Source organism: Lupinus angustifolius, chromosome LG15, assembly GCF_001865875.1.
Source record: "Lupinus angustifolius cultivar Tanjil chromosome LG15, LupAngTanjil_v1.0, whole genome shotgun sequence".
Classification (NCBI taxonomy): Eukaryota; Viridiplantae; Streptophyta; class Magnoliopsida; order Fabales; family Fabaceae; genus Lupinus; species Lupinus angustifolius.
The window spans coordinates 982,790-1,003,838 of record NC_032023.1 but is presented as its reverse complement, the minus strand read 5'-3'; the positions used below and the strand labels follow the sequence as shown (position 1 = coordinate 1,003,838).

At 32.8% G+C, this 21,049-nt stretch overlaps 1 protein-coding gene across 2 annotated transcripts; it reads right to left on the bottom strand.

Annotated features, from left to right (window-relative positions):
- Positions 3,797–18,973, bottom strand: LOC109328370 (calcium-transporting ATPase 8, plasma membrane-type-like). Of its 2 annotated transcripts, none has more exons than XM_019561807.1 (33): positions 18,525–18,973; positions 15,979–16,095; positions 15,848–15,896; positions 14,750–14,862; positions 14,529–14,660; positions 14,329–14,418; positions 12,662–12,731; positions 12,210–12,280; positions 12,018–12,101; positions 11,849–11,926; positions 11,533–11,604; positions 11,199–11,282; positions 11,037–11,119; positions 10,832–10,940; positions 10,668–10,723; positions 10,339–10,381; positions 10,175–10,258; positions 9,661–9,798; positions 9,501–9,558; positions 9,314–9,420; positions 9,057–9,167; positions 8,574–8,744; positions 8,035–8,094; positions 7,046–7,210; positions 6,841–6,957; positions 6,414–6,512; positions 6,080–6,217; positions 5,898–5,998; positions 5,100–5,145; positions 4,771–4,905; positions 4,351–4,458; positions 4,166–4,257; positions 3,797–4,003 (listed from the first exon to the last, which is right to left on the bottom strand). In XM_019561807.1, the coding sequence occupies exons 1-33, from the start codon at positions 18,696–18,698 to the stop codon at positions 3,889–3,891; spliced, it is 3,270 nt and encodes a 1,089-aa protein (XP_019417352.1). In that variant the 5' UTR covers positions 18,699–18,973; the 3' UTR covers positions 3,797–3,888. The 2 variants fall into 2 exon arrangements, with proteins under 2 accessions (XP_019417352.1, XP_019417350.1); XM_019561805.1 differs by having other exon boundaries at positions 3,798–4,003; positions 9,314–9,412; positions 9,493–9,558; positions 18,525–18,972.

Here is a 21,049-nt window from a genome sequence, read left to right as displayed (position 1 = left end):
TTTTTGGCTAAGTTTTTCATGTGTTTTGCCTCATTTAAAATAAGAGTAAATTACACTACATTTTATACTTCTGCAAAAAAAGCCCTAATTTTTATACACACATCACACTGACTATCCCTCTGTAAGAAATATATGTGATTTTTTAAACAAAAATGAGTGATAAGTATAATTAAGTTAAAAAAATATGGTATATTGTGGAAACAATGACAAATATATACGAATCAATATATTTTTATTCGTTATAAGATAATATAAGAGTAATTTAAACAATATCTCCTTAGAATTATTGATATATTTTATAATGAACCAAAAATAATGAAAATGTATTGACTCGTATACTATTTGGACTTGTTTATACAATATATCATATTTTGTTTAACTTAATTACATTTACAGTCTTTTTGTTTAAAGGGATCACGATTATTTCTCATGCAAAGTAGTTGGTGTAATATATGTATAAAAATCAGGGGTTTCGTAGGTGTAAAAAATGGAAGGATGGTTTGTGTAATTCCATTAAAACTCATAGAATGACAATGTAATTTACTCGTCGTAAAATAATAATAGTATAAAACTTAGTAAATTTATTTTTAAATAAACCAACAACATCCGGAGTTATTAATATCCAACAAATATCCAATAGATAAAAGCATTATAATTGTACCGGCTGAATCACATAGGTCTAAATTCAAATATCACACTCAACAATAACAACACAATAGAAGGGACATGTGAGTATAACCTAATTTCAATGTGAGGACTTATTTTTTACGGAATAGTATCATGAGTATATTAAATATGTCTATTTTATTGGAAATACTTTGACTATGTTTTAATGTATTTTAATCTTAGATGATACTTATTTCCCTTTGCTTTAAAAGAATTCATGAGCTTGATGTATTTGATGTGCTTAATTATATTTTTGTATATTTTATATATTTAAACTTAATAAATCATCAATTTATATGATTATTTAATTGATATAATTTTACTATATATATTTGTGAATCAATTGTTTTTTGCTTTGTATGCTTGCATTTCTTCTATCTTTGAAGGTTCAAATTCAAGAGTTTGAATTTGAAGGGTTGATGATTGAGGAGTACACTTGTTGCTATAAAATAGCATGATTAGTTGATTGTATAAAATACTATGAGATCATGGTGTAGTAGGATCATGTGAAAAGAATCACACTTCAATACTTCATCCTCAAATATTGAAATAAACCAATAATCTTGCATCTTAAAAAACAACAAAAACTAAAACATGAATTGTAATAAGATTCAATAACCACACGTGATATATTCCTCTTTTCATTAAGTAGGATATATTGGACAAAAATATGCATGATTTATTATAGATTCTTGGGAAATCAAATAAACTATGTGTATAATATGAGATTTTCCATGATGACCTAGAATGATCAATTTGATGGTTTTTAAGAAAATAAGAGAGAAAAGATGTGAGAGTTTAGGAAATAATTTTCATGGATGAGGGCCATATTTATTTTGAATGACAAAGAATGAGAAAATAGTGTGCATGAGTTGTTTGACAAGCTAAGGTTGATTCCTTTAGGAGTGTTTATATGGATAATGATCAATTATCTTAAATTGTGTTCTAAACTATGCCCCAAACCAATGATATTGAAGTAAAAATAGAAAAAATAATGAATATTTAATTTTTTTTAATTAACATAACATGTTTTGTTTTATTTTCATTGGTATAGGATATGATTTATGATAGAATTTGGGATAGTAGACCTTGTCGGTATTTATATGCACATTTTGCTTAATAAATATAACTTATTTCCTTTTACAAATGTAAAACATGCATGAATATGTTTATTGAGTCTAGATCATTGCATTAATGAAATTGAAAATATTAGAAACTACCTAATTTTCCTAAACTCATTCCATTATTATTTTTAGAAAAGAAACTACTACTACCCTTATTTTAGATGATGGGATTCCTTATTTTCATGTTTTTAATAGGAAAATAAATAATTCAATAATTTTCACCGATGGGTAATTTTGACAGAAGAAAAAATAAACTTGTGTTTACCTTAGTAAAATTGTATTTCATGATCTCTAAAGTTTGCCACTGTAGAAACTAAGAATGAAAATATTATATCTAATACATTTAGGTGGAATGATATTATATTAACTTTATACATTATATTATTTTATGGTGTATGGTAAAAAACTTCCCTTTATTTCTATCATTATTTTTTTATGTTTTTTTTTTATTTGTGCAATAGCAAATGATTTAAGTCTACAACAATAAACAAATATTTGTTTATTAGGTTACATGTATATACATTTGGTTCATAAAACACTATCTTTAATTATCTTGTTAGTTATTATTTGGGTTGTTATTATCTTATTGCTTATAACAACTTTTGCCAATATAATAAATTGTTGAACTAACTCATATTGAAATTTGACCAAATTTTTACGATTCATAGACTCTATGTAGTATCAGGGTAGCTTCATCCTTCGTAAAAATTTGAAACTTCGATTAATTGTATCTCTTTCTCGTATCATTTTCTTGTTAGAGTGAATTCTTTTCTTTCAACCTCACAATTCTAAATTGCATACAATAATCATTCAAACAAATACTCTAGAATACAACAATTTACTTCATTTTATATATATTTGTTTATGTTCTCATGAATAATTTATCTTCAAGTGATGAGTTATATCAACATTATTTTTTTTCTCATTGACGAGTATATACTTATGATTATATCATTAAGTCTTCTTCCCACCGACAATCATTCTTGTGATACACCTTCATTCTTGTGATACACCTTTTTACTAATTGATGAAACATGTTAGTAGTGATCTTTTTTCATCGGCGATAATTCTGATGATGATTATACCATTGTATTCTATTACCACCGAAGATCATTTTGATGATACATTTTTCTCCAATTGAATAATTATGTCAATAATGACTTCTTTTCTGACAGATAATCATTCTAATGATAATTAGAATAATAATTTATATTGTCATTGATGATCATTTTAGCCATACTTTTTGTCACAATGATAAATTATATTAGTTTTGTTTCCCTTTGACATGATCATTCTATTATTGACTATATATGCTCATATCCTTCAAAATTCCTCGATAAGGTATTCCCCAACTACTTTGAAACATTATTATAGTTTTAATAAGTGTTTTAAATTATACTCCATACCTAATGTATATGTAGATTAATTTGTAATATTAAAAACAACTCCTAAGTTCTATAGAAAATTATTTGTCAAGATATTTGGTAACTCAGTAGTAAATGGTAACCATAACGGGGTTGAGGTTAAATGACAGAATGCACCATAACATAAAAAAATTACTTTCACATACTGAAGAATATTTGTAAGCCACTGAATTGTAATTAAACAGATTATTATGTCTTGAGATTAACTTCGGAGGGCATATTTTTCACAGAAGTAACTAAAACCCAAATTACATTAAAAAAATAAACGAGAACAAACACCAAAAATGAAATTAGCATTCGATATATTTTCAACCTCCCAATCCTACTAAAGTAGTAAACCAGCATGTGTCAAACTTACAAAAAACAAGACTACCTGAAATCTGGTATACACTTGTTAGAACCTATGTATAAACCAATTCGAAATTTGTCTTCAAACTAACATGTAAATAATTTTAGATCAGGAAAAAAATAAATAGAAGTTTTTGTGAGTAGACCCATATATCACTTCCCATTACCAGTTATAGACAAGAAATGGAACCAGTTATAGACAAGAAATGGAACAGAAGAACAGGTCCGGGAAGGCTTGAAAGTCACCTCATGAGTGTATTTCATTCATAGTTCTCAAGTCTTTCATTTCACCCATTACCTTCCAAAAATCAACTCGCAGACAGACCTTAAGAAGCCGTAGGTTCATCCTTCCTTCTTCCTCGACCAAGCAATCTCGAAAAAACATTATTAATGGCAGTTTCTGGAACTGGTATAAATTTTCCAACCACAGCAAGAGGCCAACTGAAAGTAAAAGGAGGAGAAATAATGTTAGCACTGGTGATAATAAAGCAACCCTTATATCCAGTGCAAAACGTGCCTTAATTCTATTTGAGGACATGACATTTCTCATTAAGGACGTTATCTTTAGACACTGAACATTCTAGTGCTGAAGATTTAACTGACCTGATCACTCCAATGATGATAGAAATGAGCCACTGCTGCCAATTAAGCCTGACAGTTGTAGTGAACTTGCCAAGAAATTCAATGATGATAATCTGATAAATAGTAGAAATTTTAATGGTGGTGACCTTAAGAATAGTTCATAAACAAAGCCAAACAACAAAAGAGAACATCAACTAAAGACAAACCTGAAGCACAACAGTTAATCCTACTATTCCCATAAAGAGAAAGTTTTTAGTGACTCCTTTGAATATGTTGAACTCATCTGGCTTCCGTGCATTAAATTCATTAAAGACCTGCAGTTTTGGAAGCATATTTATCATCATTTATATAAGAAAAGGAGAATATGTCAAATGGAGTTTAGTCTATTTTCTAGAGGCAGATGACCCAAGAAAAACCATAAGCAATAAGATCAAGGAAGATTTAGAGATCAAAGATTTGTCAATGAACATGATTTATAATTATGATATAGCATTATGGTCCATGTATTCCCCATTCCCACCCTAAATCCCTCAAAAACAGAAAATTAATATTTAATATGAAATTACATCCCTAAGCTCAGAATTATGTATTTTCCCATTAGTTAATGGGTGAAGACAAGGGCTTACTTGAGAGAAAACAAATGCATTGAAGATCAAAGTGTTTTTTACTTTGATCGCATGGTCATGCTTCTCATGACCCAATCCCAGAATGCTCACACCTCGGAAATTGAGAACAAGCAATACAGACACTTGGTACATAGCCTGAAAAGTTCCAATCATTGTTGATATTTCAGTCAGAAAAACAAAAACTTTATTCACAGTAGTAATGGTGACGCAAAACATTCTACGAGTAGTTTCAAAATCCTTTACTGGGCTGTTTCTGGGTAAGCCACCTGATAAACAAATCTATCTCAAGTACACAACAAGGGACTTAATAAATGAGGAACGGAAATCACCTGTATCAGTAAATTTCTCCACATGATATTTGTTATGAGAGGTTCTCTGAAAAGCATACAAGATACTGTCATTTCCATCTCATAAAAACCATCTATTTTCATAATAAAGCTTCAACCTAATGGTAAGAATATGCTCACCTAATGTGCATAATGTAAATAAAAGCTATGGTGTGTGAACGGTGCATATAAGCACATTCTCAACAAGTAACTACATGCATGCATACTCAAATTCAGCCTTCACTGGCATCTTTATGGTGGCTATTGGCAACTGCTTTTTTGGGAAGAATTTGAAGAGCTTGACTTAATAGTCCAAGTGAGTATACCCTTCTGTTTTATTATTCGTTGGTCTTGCAAATTTTGTTATATCTTCAAATTTATTTCTTCTATTAAAGGAACATGGATCTATGGTTTTGAAGATATTGGTGCAAACTAAACTGGCCCATATTCAATAACAAATTGTGTCAATTTAAGCACGCATACAGAAATTTAGCTTCACAAGCATATTTAAGGCTACTGATAATTCTTTTTTTGGCATCAGCTGAATTTCAATTTATTACACCCTACTATTTTTGTATTCCTTAAAGGTATCTCATCTCTGGTTTTGCACATTGCTCCTTTAATCTTTAAATCAATCTTCTACTAAAAGAACAAAAAAAATATAAAAAAAAAGGATTGGCTTTCCTAATTGTATTGTATCATCCTTCCTAATTATCCAAGAAATGCATAACACTAGAATAACAAATACAAATGTCATGACCCACAGTACAAAGTATAAATCATAAAATTGAAAATTCTGACCTTCGACCCACTGGAGGACGATCCATGAGGTGATCAGTTGGTGGTTCAGTAGCCAAGGCTAGTGCACCCAAAGTATCCATAATAAGGTTGACCCAAAGGAGCTGTAGAGGAAACAAGGAGATATAAGGATGTCCTCCTGAATAAACAAACGAGTGAGCACAAGCCAGAGAGAGAAAGCAGACCTGCACTGCATTCAGTGGGACATCACCAGAGGAAACAGCAGCAACAACATTTATAATAAGAGCTGCTACATTGACAGTAAGCTGAAACTGGATAAATTTCTGAATGTTAGCATATACCGACCGCCCCCATCTGACGACCTACATTGGTGGAGAAAAATGGATGTCATTGCCACCTATACTTCATATCTCAATTTATTGCCAGATCAGACAATATAATATCCAAAGCTAAGCAGTGCCAGAAATAGTTCTTCCAGTTGAATGTTAAACATGAAATATTCATTAAGAATGAACCACCTCTCCACTAATTAAAAAATTACAATTGAAGAGAACTAACCTTCACAACTGAAGCAAAATTGTCATCCAAAATAATGATATCAGAGCTCTCTTTGGCAACTTCTGTACCTTGAATACCCATTGCAAGACCAATATCTGCCTATATTCCAAATATGAAAGAATTTAGAAAACACAATCAGAAAATAAAAACTTGTGTACTTCACAATAATGAATATTATTGCATTGGAGTAATAGTAGATTCAAACTTTGAAATTACAAAACCATGATAGTATTCAACAGAATCATTTCACATAAGGACTTGTCATCATAACATTACATAATATCAACACACTATAAAAATATGATAGACAGCAGTTGCATAACCATACTCACCTATTGTACCATTAAAATATTGTCATCACTATAACAATACAAGCTCAAGCTCTCTCTCTCTCTCACACACACAAAACATGAAATGCTATTCAAACCTCATGTAGTGCAGGAGCATCATTTGTTCCATCCCCAGTTACAGCCACAACATGTCCCTTCCTCCTCAATGCTTGCACAAGCAATAGCTTGTCATTAGGAGATGATCGTCCCATAACCTATTATGCAGTATTGACACTCAAATGTTATTTGCCAAGTAATCACTATAAGATCATGAGTAAGGTTATCATAATAGTAACATTCTACCGATATCTGTTCAGCAATTTCTTCTCTCTGAGCATCTGACAATGCACGAAATGTTTTCCCTTCAATGATGTTTGGCTCAGTGGCATCAGCAATTGAAGCAAGTATTCCACATTCCACAGCAATAGCTTTCGCAGTTTTGACATTGTCACCAGTCACCATTTTTACCTAGGAATAGAAACCCAAACCAAAAACAAAAGTGAACACTTTTTGGAACATGCAAGGCATGTAGCATTTATTAACTTAAATGCTCATTTTGCATCTTACTTGCTGAAAATCAGATCAGATAAAGCTAATAATAGAACAAAATGGTAGTGCAAGTGAAGGTGTCCTCGCCACTATCTCAAAGCTGATCTTATATTTCTAATAATGTAAAGCTAAAATCACTAATTATGAGGATTTGTCTTCTAATTCGAAAGGGCAGATGGCATTGCTACTGTTGAATGAGACCAATAGAAGAAAGCGGACTATCAGTTAGTGTCTCTCCTATGGTAGTCTATTGATCCAAAACTTATGGTTCACTTCCGCAGCTACAAGACATGTTGTGACATATGCAACAAGGCTAAGACAGTTTACTCAAATGATGTTCAGAGACTCTATAATATTATCCACAAGTGGGCTACATTGTAGATGATAGATCATGACCTCCCTGCTTATCTGAATAAGGCACAATCTACAATTGAAGAAGTGAAGTGGATTCTGACAGGTGATGATCTTCAAACATGCAGAGTAAATTGATAATATGTGTATGGTGTATATCCTGCCCACTGCCCAGCCTTCACAAAGACATGGAATCTCAACAGGAATGTCATGGCAAGGCAGGTTTGCAATGGTGACGCCACAGATGCAGTGCTATTCAATGCTTTGGAGCGCATTTTTGATAGCCATGGTCATGGCCATCAACAACACTTTTGTGTTAAAACATACTATAATTCAACACACGTAACATGATAGTATCTTTATGGAACACCAAAATCAAAGGTTGAACATACCTTAACACCAGCTTTTTGGCAAAGCTGCACTGCATCCTTGACACCAGGTCGGCATGGATCCTACATTTCAATACAGAAATGATACAACAAAAATAACAATACACAACAAAGAAAGAAATTTAACATGTGGAAGCATATTTTAGAGCCAAATCATGTCATAAACTATAGTTTACAAAACCCTTAAAATTGTGAAGTCTAGATACAGAACCCTCCCATAAGATTTAGGTAGATCCATGTAAAATAGCAAGGTCAAGAGATAGAAAAAAACCCAATAAATAAAATACAGCAGCAACAACAACTAAGCCTTAATCCCACTAGGTGGGTTGCCTAAATCTTATTTAAGAACGAGACAAAATTAGGAATCAATTTAAGAATGAATAAGCAAATTGTAGACAAAATTGAAAACGACCTTCAACTTTATTTAGAGGAAAACAAAACCATAAGTATGTCGGTGGATATGACGAACATAGTGAGGATATAAAAAGTGCAAAATATAACAAAGATGAGTATGACAGGCATGTTTCAAGAGAAATAAATACCTTAATACCAACAATAGCAAGTAAAACAAGATTATCCTCTGGTAAAGACCAATGAGCAAGTTGTTCTTCACTAGTTGGAACACTCTCCTTTTCATATGGTCTATACGCAATGGCAACACAACGTAGACTATCACTAGCCATGTCTTCAATAGCTTTTTTGTAAAATGTCATCTGCAAGCCAGAAAGTTTCACTTATGAGAACTTACAAAAATCAACCAAAAATAATTAATAAGTATCAAAAGCCATCCAAATTCCAAACAGCTAATATGCTACTTCTTTTTATTAACAATCTTTTGAAATTCTATAATCATTAAGAAATTATAGATGTATAGATTTCCCAAAAGGACGAGACAGAAAGTGGGAGGGGAATGAGAAAGACAGGGTGTTTCTCAGATGATTTGAAGAGAGATAAAAATATAAACACCAATAAAAACAATGCTTTTATTTAATCATTGATCCTAATATGTAACATGTTTTTCAAACCTTCTCCTCATCCAGCTCCACCAACTGCTCAGTTGCATCAACATACGCTGTACAGCAGGCTAGGACTATCTCAGCAGCACCTTTCCAATGTATATGGACATCAGAGTTAGTCTGCAAATAAGTAAAAACTTATTGGTTTACAGAGCATATATAAAATATTGTTTTTTATAAGATTAGCTACCTAATAATGCATCAGATAATCTAGAGCAGAAGCAAAATATCCACACAAATGATTTAAAATGGCAATTAGAGAGTACCGTCTGTATTGCAACTCCACCTCGTTTTTTCTCTGAATTGAAAGGAAAGACATGAATAATAGATGATTCCGATCTGGCTGCCGCAAAATTCATCCCAAGCTGAAATTTGATAACAGACATAACTAGTAAGCAAGTCCCCCAAGAAAAGTATGGATAAAATTTGGAAGTTACAAACAGACCTTTAGTGCCCAATGTAAAATTGCCTTTTCTGTCGGAGATCCAGAAACCTCAACATCATTACCACCCTGTAGATGAAATTATGCAAAAAGTAGCTGATTTTATCTTTGTTTTTTATATTATACAATTTTTTTTGGGAGAGGAGGAGGGCTTATCAATTCAAAACATACCTCAGGTACATAAACACTGCCATTGGTGTTCTGTGCAACACCTTCAATGAGCAAAGAGTGAAGCATTGGAGAGAGCTCTGACTTGTTGTGAGGAGGATCAATCTTCTTCCCACCAGCATAAGCCTCAACCACTGTCATCTGTTTCAGAGCATTTATAAAATTAAGAGAAAAATGAAAACCTTTTGTATAGACAATTGTCTCAACCAACCAAAACAACAGATATGAAGCTCTCAAAATATTCTCCTAAATTCCATACTAAAGCCAACAGACATGAAGCTTCTCAAAATGTTCTCCTTAACCCCCTACTCAAAAATGTTTTATTGGATATCACATTGACAGGATAGTTGGAACTGTCAACTCCTAGATTAACTTCAAAGTTGAAAGGCATCTTACTTGACATAAACTAGCAAACACACATACCACTAGGATGAAATACATTTGCAAGAGATCCCTCCAAGATTGTATAACTTGCTATAAAAAATATAATTTAAATCAAATACTGCAGCAAATTAACCTGATTCATGGTCAATGTGCCAGTCTTATCACTGCAAATGGTTGTTGCGGAGCCCATTGTCTCACAGGCAGAAAGCCTCCTCACCTGCAACTCAATTGTTAAAATAGACTTTCCCATAAAGTCACGTAAAAAGCAATAAAGAGTATAGACATCAGTTAGCATACCAAAGCTTTATCGGCCATCATTTTTCTCATTGAGTAGGCCAGTCTGTAACATAGTTGAAGGGGAAAATGTGTAAGCACAGATAAATCAGATTAGAACATTAAGCAGCAGCCTTGGATTCTATGCTGGACCCATGTTGGGATCACTGACAGTTCTTTACCAAAATAAAGCCAATGAGAGAAATAAGAAATCAAACTTATAAGCCATTTTAAGAACAATGACAAATTCATCCACAATGTGCAATGGCAATGATATTAAAACACCCATTTATTACTAGGCAGCGCTAAAAAACAGTAAAACTAGAAGTTTAGATCAAAATTAGCATACTTACGTTAAGGTCACTGCTAAGGGAAGCCCTTCAGGAACTGCAACAACTACAATGGTGACCTGAATATATTCAATGGGTTACTATCACTGCATAAATAATAATTGTGAAGCGTACGAAATTCATAAATATAGAACAGTCTTTGATTGTATCATGCATGCTGCACATACCGCAACAGTTACTATCTTAATTGCTCCATCAATAGCATCACCAACTTTAGTCTTGCCTGCTTTAAATGGAACACTCCCATCTGGGTTTTTAGTATGCCCAGAGAAATATCTGCAAATAAGTTGCCATTAAAAACATGCATAACAAAAACTATTATTGAATTACACAGAGCAACATATAGCAACCATAAGCCAATAACGAAGTTACCTGGCCAGTAGCACAATCAGGACAATAGCAGCAACAGAAAGTCCAACTATACCAATGAAGGTGGCTACACCATTTAGGCGGACCTATATTGGGAACTTATATAGGTAAATAACCTGTAAGGAACAGAATCATTCAGTAAGAAACCACAGGTAAGAAGAGGACCTGCAAAGGTGTTTCTTCACCAGTGTCTTCTGAAATGCTAGCCATGAGAAGCCCCCATTCGGTATTAATACCAACACCAGTTACCTTGACAACGAAGAAACAAGTATAATTAATAGGTGAGTAATCAACATACATAACAAAAATAAAATTATAAGGAAACTTTCTCCAGCTAGTCCAGAATATTTTGGCCCTTGGGACAATTATCACCCACATTTAGTGCTAAGCAACAATTTCTCATTAACTACCTCCACAATCATTTGAAAATTCTTATTTGTTTAACCTAAATCAAGCCAGCATAAAATTACAAATGGAAGGGAAAAGTAAGTAAAATTACAAGCATGGTGCCACTGCCATCTGCAACTTTACATCCAGACATCAGAAAAGGGTCTTTAGAATCCTTATGAACCTGCACAAAGACAAATCATTACAGGAAGAGGGGAAAGTAGTTTTTTATTTCCCAAAATGGCCAAATGCATGAGGCTCCCGCCTAGTGGGGTCTAGAGAAGGTAGAAGTACACAGTCTTACCTCCGCAAGCGGAGTGTCCAGGATTTGAACATATGACCTCATGGTCATTAAGCAGCAACCTTACAGTTGTGTCAAGGCTCACCCCTAATATTCTATTTCCCATGAGCAAGAAATGAATACTTACAATTTTGCTCTCACCAGTCATACTTGATTCATCAATTGAAAGAGAGTGACCAATAATCAGGATTCCATCAGCAGGGACCTAGAAAGAGCAGATAAGAACTTAACAAGAAAAATGAAATGCAATTTTTAGGTATGATAAGCGAAAAATAGAAATAAAGAAGCACAGGTACCTGGTTACCAATATTAAGTGGTATAACATCACCAACAACAATATCATATATTGAGATCTCAACCCTTCTACCACCTCTAACAACCTTGAATCCACAAAGCCAAATTTAAGTTTAAAAAATGACAAGAAAATCACTATAAAATATCAGGTATCAAAATAAATAAGTTAGTCAAGCCCAAAAAAATCAACAAACCTCCAGGTGGATATTTCTCTTCTCTTCATTTAGGTCTTGAAATTGAAGTGACTGCTTGTAATCACTTATAGCTACAAAAAGAGAAGCACAAAAGAGTGTCAAGGACCCTTCAGAGGACAAATTACTAAACATATAATTGCTATAATAACTTCTGAAGTAAAAGATGAAGTGGAAAGGGAGAAATCCAAAATACAACCATCAACTATACCCATGAGCACATTAGTCCTTCGACTTTCAAAATGGCAATAAAAAACTACTTGCAAAATGTGCAAAGGTCCCTAAACTCCCAAAAGAAATTAATGACTGTCGCAATTTTGGACCACTTTTGGAAGTTTATACACTACACATTTTGAAAGTTGGAAGATGGAAGTTAAAGGGTGTAATTTACACTTTTCCCAAGAGACAAATAAATGCTTACTGCATGATAAACCTTACAAGACAAAATACAATACCAGTAACAACTATAACAAGAATAACTGCAAAAGCAATGCTTCCCCCATCATACCATCCTTCCTTAATACCCTGCAGCAGAAAAATATTTCTGAATTTAAATGCATAAAATTTATTCATTAAAAAGATATATCCTTCCATATACAATTTTATACAAGTCTCAAAGTACCAAGGGAAGGGAAAGAAGTATGTATATATCATTTGTTACGGTTCCATCTCAAAACCAATTGTCTTAATGAGGGAAATAGTCCAATGAGTATTTATACCATTCTCAATACAATAAGGCAGGTGATGTCAAACTTACTTCCCAACATGCCCCCTCCAAATAAGCATGTTAGACCAGGCGAAAGGTTACCTTTGACACATGACTAATGGACAATTTTTGGTCCATGACAATCACACAGAAGTTGGGTTCTGGCTTTGATACCAAGTTAAGGTTTCATATCAAAATCAATGGCAACAAGAGGAGTAGCCGAACAGGTATTTAAATCATTTCTCAAACAATGAGGCAGGTGTTGTGAGACTTACTTTCTGACAAGATTCAAGCGGGGTAGATGAAACGGCGAAGTGCTTCAGGTATCATATATAATAAAAAGGTGTCCTCAAATTTAACAGAAATTTTATCTCACAACTATAAGACTCGCAATGATATATAGGACTAGATTTTGGGTGGGAAAATGTCAAGAGCATACACTCTATGTAACAGAGATGAGAATATAGCGTTGGATGAGTGGACACACCAAAACAAAAAAATTAGAAATGAATGCATTTGGAATAAATTTAGAGTAGCTCCTATTGTAGAGAAGATGGTAAAATTGAGCCTTAGTTGCTATAGACATGTATGGATGAAACCATTAGAAACTCTGATAAGGAGAGTAGACCAAATAGAGGTTAGTCCAATTTCTAGAGGAAAAATGAGGCCAAGAAAATCCATAAGTGGTACGGTTAAGAAAGATTTAGAAATTAATATTTTGTCAACAAATATGATTTATGATAGAGCAATATGTAATTGATCTCACCTAGTAGGATTAAGGATTGTTGTTGCATACAATTTTATTTTAGCCTCCCATGAAGATATTTCATTAAGAATTTATGAGGTCTGGAAACTCCCCTAACATTATTAGCACAAAATTAAGTTCAAGAGCCATAAATAAACTCCAAAAGACCAATAAACTGAAAGATTGTCCTTCGGGGACTTATTAATGACATGCATAGTTCTGTCAAATTAAATATTTATGCAATGTATACTTAAAACCTATGCTGGTAATCTGGTATATAGATAATGGCTACTTATAGAAAAGCTACCAAGCTCACAAAAGGATTTTGCACTCACATATATTAAGGATTGAGCCAAAGTAAGACAACTAAATCACGTAAGCTGTGACAAAATCCAAGAATACCAACAAGGAAGAATTACAGAAGCAAGTGCAAATAAAAAAATCTTCATTTTTTTGGTATCATTTAGTTGATAATAGAAAGTAATGTAGAGAGCAGTGCAAAGTGGAGGATAAGTATTTGTTCAATGAAGATTGATTTTTTGTGTGGGGGTGTAATAGTCAAAAACTAGTGTGAGGTTTGGAAATTGTTATTTATAGGATGAAACAGGTCCATGACTTCACTCTTCACCAAACACAAAAAATTGAACCATAACTTCCACAGGCAATCTCACCTCAGATTTTATCCCTAGTGCCAACGAAGCTGCAGCAGCTACTATTAAAATAATCAAGGTCAGATCCTTGCAAGCATCCCACAAAAACATCTGTAAAACACCAAAAAAAAGTCAGTGCAATAATCCCTCAATAAATAAAAATATACTCTCACAACAAAACCATTAAGCACCCAGGGGAATCAAAGTGCACTAAAATTTACCAGAAAATTTCTTCCCTTCTTTCGGGGATAATTGTTAGAACCAAATGCGTTCCTCCGTTTCAGTAATTCAGTGTCATCATCAAGAACACCCTTCTCTAAATCGGTTTTCAACAAATTTGATATCCCTGCAACCTGATAGTGGTTCAGGAGAAACATGTGAAAACTTACTACTTTGATCAATACTAGTACCAGGTAGAAAAAGTTATTCAAGGCAAGCTTACCCCTCCATATTGTTGCAGAGCAGTTGTATCATGATCCCTTGAAATGGACGCAAGTTGCTCTTGTCCAATTGGAAATTCCCCAGTGGAGGTGGTCGAAGGAGGTTTTATGGTTTCTAATATTAAAATAAATAATCATGTGAATATTGAAAAGGAAACACACAAAAAATGAGTGAAGGCAAATGGAGGACCAAGCATCACTACATAAAAGCATATTTAATTTTGGTATTTAGTCCAGGAAAGTAACAATATAGGCCTGTGCAACAAGATTGTCTGAAATGATATTGGATATATCTTCGAACTGCTTAGAAATAAGATAGTGCTACATACACTACTTATCATGTATCATCACAAAAAAGGACAGTGATAAAACCCCCATGACCAAGTTGAAGAGAATGACAGTACTCTCATTTGGCACACATGACCATTATAAATTTCCAGTAAAAGCCCTTCAAATTCACTGGAGATTGATAGGCTATAGACACTTTAATGATGTTAAGTTGAACAGTTGATATGTAAATATATAGAACAGATTAAGTGGGTGTGAACTTGTGTTAAAATTACAGTTGAATTCTTAACAGAAAATCATCATTTTGATGCCATAAAGTGATAATTGGTCCATGTAAAACATGATGCAACACAAACAGATCACGCACAGATCTCTGAAGTACTGTACAAAATTAGAACATGAGGTTAGACCTTGATCCTAGAGGTTTTCCAGACTATATAGTTCATCATATGAATACAAGAGAAGTGACATGATAGATCAGTTACTATTTATGAAATATACGCAGACAAGGTTCCTCCCATTACCCAAGAATAATAGCAAACATCAACTGAGTTTGTTCCTAACCATTGGAACAGGTAACATGACTAGCCAAACATACCAAATACCTCATGGGTCACTTAATGAATAAAATTAAAAAGATAGCTAAAACCAGAGTAAATTAAGAAGATGCCTCACAGGTCACTTAAGCCAGAGTATTTTTTTTAAATAAGACTGCTAAAATCTAGTTACGTCAAAGGCACGTCTTACAAATCAGGAAATAGGAGTACAATTCAGTATCCACAAATAATAACACACATAACCAAATAACTCACCATTCACTTGCCCCACAGGTACAGCTGCTGCTTTAAACAGGTATGCTGCCTAATGTAACAAAATGAATAATTAGAACATGTCATATGTGTAACAGGGGCATAATAAATAAAGTACAATGGAAGGAACATGCCCTGATGGCTTGTGCATGTGCTCTTATCTTTCTCAATATTTGCTTCTTTTCCTCCTCTTTTTTCAAGTCCAGAGTGTAACGAAATCGACGAGAAGCATTAAGCACAAGAGCCGCTTGCTAAAAAAATTAAAAGAGATCTTCAGCAGTCATTGAAAAACTATTATCTTCCAAGCAACCAAATCACATACATATAGCCTCAAAAATAGCAAGGCATGATAGCATAATGATATAGCAACTGATCTTAACACAGTAAATAACAGGGTCACTCATCTTTGCCCAATTGTAAAGTTTCTTGTTTACTTTAGAATGATCTTACTGGATTATATTGATGTATGTTTCTCTTCAAGGAATGAGAAAAGGAGACAACAGTCAATTGAGAATAGCATGATAGGAATAATGTGGTATAAAATAGGAACTTTGCAGTTTTATTTATGAAATAACTAAACTTTTAAAGCCTAATTAAATAAAAAAAAATCAGGAAATGTTACAATAGAAATTGACATCCAAGATTATTTCCTTCATTAGATGTCTAATTGACTATACACTACAAATATTCTGAGAATTAACTAATATGTTCCAAAAAATCCAGTGAAGATACTATGAGCAATTTTCTAAATATTCTTAACTAACATTAAGAGAAGATTTGATTAGTGTTTCATATAAAATCTTTACACATCAAATTGTCCAATTTTATATTATCAACTGGCGTATTTTTCTCTTGCTCCTTCACCACCTTAACCCTTTAACTTCAACATGGTATCAACTCAGTATCATCCATCTTAAGAGGGTCTGTCTTTCTGCTGGATCAAGTTCTACTGAACTCCTTTGTATCTAGTCTCTCTTATTGTTATCACTGAAAACCAATTATTTCCTCTGTTTTCTCCTTAAATTTAAGGTAAAATCGTATCTCAAGTTGTGTGCTCCATTTTTTATTCTGTGAAGGTGTATGCAGCTCTTACTTCACGTGATTGTCATTTTGTTCTATTGTCTGTCCAGCTACAAGAATTGCTGTTTGTCACAACCTTTTGAAGTTTCTCTCTCTAACTGTTTCTGTTCCTTTATTCAGTGTCCTCTGTTCTTACCACACTTCAACTTTTCCATACCAATTCTGTATTTTTCCAGCTAATTTTCAGGCAACTATAACCAGCACCTAGAGACTTCCCCCATAAAATTTTGTTTAAAACAGGCCAGCTTGATCATTCTTGTTAAGCCCAGACATGATTGGAGCCCTTTTCTTGCAAGAATCTAAGCAACTCCCATTGCCGAAGAACTCATCTAATTGTCCTTGCAGTTTTACACTTTCAAGGTCACTTTTGTTGGCAATTATCACAGCCTTGGTCACCATTTAGTTTCCATAAAAGTGTGTTGCCTTTTTCCTTTGCTATTACCTTCCAGAGGTTGTGCAGTTACATGTATCTACTCTTGTTGGCTTCAATTTGACAGGTTAAGAGGAGATTGTTTTTACTTTCTTCTTTTTCTCTTCTCTGCTCATATACACAATACTGTTCAGAGCAATAACCCTTTAATCTAAATTACATTCTTGCTTTTTTGCAACCCTTGAAAGCTAACTATATCCCTGAACATTTTTTATAAGCATATTTATTAGACAAAATCGCTAAACCTCAAAGCTAGGTCTTCCTGAATCCTTCAGGGTCCAGTCAAGAAAAGAAAACAAATCTTTCTGAAATATAAAATTTTTGGAATGACAAGGTACACTTCAGATCAATAGTGAGTTAAACCAAAAGCAATAGACAAAAGATTTTACCTCTGACCCCTATATGTGGATGGATGCAACCGAATACTGACGTTTAACTAAAGCAAGGTAATATCTGTGTCATAGCTTCACGAATGCTAAAGCTTCTAGTCTTTGTACTCACACGAAGGAAACTTTTTCCGCATGAAAGTATAAACTGTTCCTCTCATGATTCATACAATTAAATATAAACCTCCAATTTCCATTCTTAATGCTCCAGAAACCTTCTCTCTCCACTTGCATGATAAGGCATATACAAATCTACCCTCCTCGGACCCCACCAGGTCAGAGCCTCGTAAATTCGTCCTTAATTTCCATTGCTATTCCTATATCAGATAACTAGCGAAATGTTGTAATAGTTTCTTTTCTAATCACTTTAGAGTGTCTCTCTTCTCTCCCAAATAGTTTGATGCAAGATATATAATATCAAGTAAAAGCAACAAAGAATCACAACAACTACAATAACTAGAGACATTATTCAAACAAAACTACACTACTCCATGTTTATGGCATTCCCGTTATAATTTTAATCCACAATAACAAAAATCCAAATAGTTCTCCACCACACAAAAACCCTATCAAAACAATCTTCCTCAAAAATCTACCCTCACGAACATCATATCAAGCTTTATTCTACAAAAACTACACATACACACTCAAAAACAAATCTATCTGCAAATTCAAAATTCAACTGAAAAGTGAAAACAAAACAATTTCAACAACAAAAACAATCCAAACAATGCAAAAACAGATGAACAAAAATAAACGAAGAAGACAAAAAGAGAAAACGTACTCTCCAACGCCTGAGGCGTTCAACGGAAGCGTTCTTAGTTCTGGTAATATCAAATGGATCATCCAAATCGGCGTCATCAAACTTACCGGAGCGGTTACTCGCATGGCCAGCTTCAATATCATTTTCCGGTCGCCGGCGTCGAGGTGAAGAACCATTCGCGAAACCGTTACTCATTTTCCGTCAGCGTTAGATTACTACTAATTACTACTTATTAGTAATAACTGCATAATAAGAAGAAGAAGAAGAAAAATCAGTTTCTCTCTACTGCTTTTATTAGTAACAGCTTTTTGTTCTTCACGGTTTTTAAGTGACTTCAACAACGGATAAAGATTTAAATAGAGTTTGTGTTTTGAAGAATCAGAATCAGAATCAGAATCAGATTTTGGAATAAGTTAAAGCGGTGAGGCATGTTTGGAAGAAAAGCATTTTGGTTCGGTTTTTTAAGTTCCGTAGTCTTTATCTTTCAAACAATATCCTTCACTTGCATTTTTTCATATATATAGTGAAGGGACTCAAGTATAGTATCTAAATAAAAGGAAATTGGTCAACAAGTGATAAAAAATGAAAATATATAAGTATACAAGTTCAAATATATAAGATATTGTGATGCATTAACACAAAAATGAGACCTAAACTCTGAAGTGTAATATAGCTTATTGAGATGTACATGTTAAGTGACCATGTCGGCACTTTTGGAAGGGTATAGGTCTGATATCCCACACTTTGTTTCATAGGCATGTAATTGGTCAGAAAAAATATATTTAAGTTAAAATTTAATTATTAAATATTTTTCTAACCAATTATAAGTACATGGAGCGACATAAAGTGTAGGACATCAGATGTACTCCCTTTTGGAAAGGGTGCAACGTGGGTTCATTTGTTATTCTTTATATTTTAATCTTTACTTTACCAATTAATTTGTTTATAATATGCTTTCGTGTCACTGTGATGAAGGAGACAGTTGTGCCACATGCAGGTAATGTGGTCGACGAGGAAAATTATCCAACCGAATCACTTCTTCAGCATCGAAAAAATCTATAAATAATTTTTGTGAAGACAAAATTATATAAAGATAATCAATAAGATCCTGAAAATATATTAATATCTATACTATTAATAAAGGGAAAATACAAAATAACCACCCATCATGGTGTAATTTGTGTTTTCCTATTTTGCCCTCAATATCTTTTTATTTCTACCAAAAAACCATATAATATTATTTTCTTATTTTATCTTTATTATCTTCTTATTTTAAAAGTGTATTTAAAAAATTGAATATTAGACCAATCGAATAAATTCAACCGTAAATTTAGCGAAAAATTTATATTTTAATTTATAAAATACAAACTACACATTACAAACGATAGGAAAGCGGGTTGACAGGCACGACAGTGCATGTCAACACACTAGTTTTAATTAAATGATTATCAAAAGTTATAAAATATATTTCTTTCCAAATGTGACATGTTACCTACGTTTACATCAAAAAAAATTCTCTGTTTTGGGTAAAGCTAAGAGTTATAGTACTTATTTTGCCATTCATTACCTCATTAAAAATTATTTTTAAGTTAATATGTGTCTAATGATGTGATTATTTTTTTGTTAAGTAATGTTAATCCTCCTACTATATCTTTATATTAATCTTCTTATTCACAAAAAGTGTGACATATATATGAAAATAAGAATTCACTTATTCCAAAAGTATATTTTTTAAATTTACTCTTCATTTTAAAATGTGAAATATATTTAAAAAACTTACTCGTAAACCATTATATGTCAACTCATATATGAATGGTCATTTTTTATAAGAACTAGTAATGTGAATGATGATTTTTGAGAAGAATGATTTATGAGATGGGATTGCTTTGGTAACAAGATACCCTAAAGTTTTGAGTGTTTTGAGAAATAAGTGTTTGATGTGATAAGAATAAATAGGGTGAGGTGAATAGTGGGGCAACCCCTGAATATACGTGGTGGGTCGTAAGTGACACGACGTGAATGAAATTGACTTAAAGAAATGTGTAGTACAAGTCAATTTGGAATGTATTTATTATATAAACTATAAAAATCAACAAAAGACACCTGATAAATGAAGTGGTGTGGGAGGAAAAAATGTTCATATTATATTTCCTTTAGAAAAAATAAATGTAGGGAACAAAAAAAAAGAAAACAATGATAATGGTAAAAGAGATTTGTATAAGTTATTTTCCAAATTAAGCCTGCACGTGGAATTATATATATATATATATATTCATATATTATTTCAGAGTAAAAAATCTTTAGTAGTTTAGATAAGTCCTACAAAAACAAAACAAAAATCAAACGACCCCATTTTCTCTTTATAAATGTGATGAAATACATTTTTATCATTAAAAGTAAAAAGAATTTGAAACACTCATCCCTGCAAAAATTGTTGAACTCTTAAGTTAACTACGATTAATATAAAAAATCATGGTTAAGCCTCTGAATTTAAGTTAGAGGATAGTGTTTTTTATTAATAAACAAATGGTCAGTGTATCATCTAT

What these genes read in the sequence shown, in the direction of transcription:
- LOC109328370 (XM_019561807.1), bottom strand. Translation starts at nt 18,698, where the DNA reads ATGAGTAACGGTTTCGCGAATGGTTCTTCACCTCGACGCCGGCGACCG. An exon ending in TGATGGCCGATAAAGCTTTG is followed by an intron (nt 10,259 to 10,338) that starts GTATGCTAACTG and finishes ATTGAGTTGCAG; the next exon opens with GTGAGGAGGCTTTCTGCCTG. An exon ending in TTGCTATTGTTGGTATTAAG is followed by an intron (nt 8,095 to 8,573) that starts GTATTTATTTCT and finishes ATTGAAATGTAG; the next exon opens with GATCCATGCCGACCTGGTGT.